Source organism: Penaeus monodon, chromosome 24, assembly GCF_015228065.2.
Source record: "Penaeus monodon isolate SGIC_2016 chromosome 24, NSTDA_Pmon_1, whole genome shotgun sequence".
Classification (NCBI taxonomy): domain Eukaryota; kingdom Metazoa; phylum Arthropoda; class Malacostraca; order Decapoda; family Penaeidae; genus Penaeus; species Penaeus monodon.
Window position 1 is genome coordinate 21,327,149 of NC_051409.1, and position 1,928 is coordinate 21,329,076.

The 1,928-nt window shown below is 49.8% G+C and overlaps 1 protein-coding gene across 1 annotated transcript in view; it reads right to left on the reverse strand.

The window, feature by feature from the left end:
• Positions 1 to 11: 11 nt before the first annotated feature.
• The window catches only part of LOC119588649, a gene marked incomplete at its 5' end in the record, with an annotated part of 57,199 nt that continues 55,282 nt past the window's right edge, over positions 12 to 1,928 (reverse strand). The window contains one exon of the mRNA XM_037937286.1: positions 12 to 1,811. Coding sequence (XP_037793214.1) covers positions 198 to 1,811 — 1,614 coding nt within the window. The remainder of the gene's footprint in view (positions 1,812 to 1,928) is intronic.

Genomic DNA, 1,928 nt, shown 5'->3' on the forward strand with positions numbered 1-1,928 from the left:
ATGTCTGTCGTTTTAATTTTTCATATACGAAAATATAAATATGAAGATGATAAATAATTACCCTTCATTGAGTCGCGATTTTTGGGCAGATTAAAGCACAGTCATAGGATAAAGACAGAAGTTGCAGTTCAGTTTCTGTTTTGTCAACAAAGTCATTGTCCCAGAAATCCCTTCTGATAGAATGGCAAGCGATGAAGCTACCGCGGGGAGACGGCAAGTTTTCCTCCGTGAAATCTGTGTAGTTCGATCGGCTTGACATTTCTACTGAACTTTATGCCTGACTCCCCGCTTGGGAAACTCTCCGGCAAAGGTTTACGGAATCTGAGCGAGAAAACTCCACCGTATATCTCATTCCAAATGGTCTGAAGGTCCAGACCATTCAGACCCTCTTCTGCGTAAGAGGGCGTGTGGCCGACTGCATTAGATGGTCCATTTCCTGCTCTTGGAAAAGTTAAAAGTTCTGAGTCTTTAGTAACATTTTCGGAAACTCGGGCCGCTTTCCTCATTCCAAAAACTGATATTGTATTGGTTTTCGCTTTCAAGCGCTGATTCTCAGGTCTTGTGAATGGACTTGTGCCTCTGGCAATGGCTGTGGTGGCAGTGGGCTTCGCAATGGTGGTAGGAAGTGGCCGAATATCTGCTGGTTCATCAGGTCTAATTGTAGGTCGTGCCATGAGTCTCGGTGAGAGCGGCTTAGGTGTCGTGTCTCTTACCGTGGAGGACCTTTCCGGCGTGGTTCCTGATACCTTGGCTGCCGTTTCTTTTGAAATTCTGAGCGCCAATTCTCTTGAAGGGACCAAGAAATTTTTCGGAATTGTCCCTGAAAGCGCAAGGGGAGCGAGATGAGGGCACCCGATGCTATAGACTTTCTCTCCCACGAGGCAAAGCCCGTGTTCCACGAACGCCTGGTGGACGGTGAGCGTGTAGTCGTCCAGGACAGGGTGAAGGGAGCGAAGGAAGCCTCTGTAGTGCGTGCAGGAACATTCCCCGAGGGTGTTGTTAGGGACGGCGACGTTGATGGTCGGGTTGGTACGGAAGAAGGCGTGGCTCGGGACTACACTTGTGATCACGTTGTTGGTCAGATGGAAGAAGGGCGGGACGGAGCTGCCGCGCAGCCGAGAGTCCCTGAGTTGGAACAGCGGTCGAGGCTCGCCGGGGCCAACGGGGACGGGGTTCAGGAAGTTGTTGTCAATCATAACACCGCTGAAGATCCTGCCCTCAATCCCTCCTGCCTCGTAGTGACGAATTGCGCTTCTCGTCAGATAAAAGAAGAAGGCGTTGTTCAGTCTGATACTGTTGACGACTACTTTATCAATGGAGCTCTTATCGATTTGAACAATTTCAGCGTCGTCCAGCCAGAGCCCTCGCTCTTGTATGTTTCCTATCTCGCACTCGTCGAATGCAAAATTTGCGATTTTACTTGTCCCACGACCAAAGGCGTTGCGTTCAATCTTGCCTATGTCACAATTGAAAAACCTCAGGTACCGAAGGTGCATCAGGTCGGAGAAAGCATCGCTCGAGATCGTGTCGATTGCCACCCTGTTAAATAGGATGCTGAACATGCTGTCCAGGGCGCTGAAACTGAAGCTCGGAATGGCAGTGATGGACGAGTCCTCGACGGTCACTGTAGCAATTTGATCCAGGCCTCCCAGGAAGGAGTGGGCAGGGATCCGCAGGTCCTTTACGCTCTTAACAGTGATCGCCCGCAGAGGCAGCCCGGCGAGGGAGCCTGACAGGACCAGAGAGGCGCACCCGGTTACACTCAGGCTATGCACGTCCTGCGGCAGCGCCGTTAGCGACAGCGTCAGCATCTGCAAGAAAAAATACGCGAGCAGTAAGAACTGATAACCAAAAAAATGATACATTTCGTTACTGTTTTGAGTAAACTTAGATTTATAAGTTTATGTAAATTAATGATGAAAGCATGA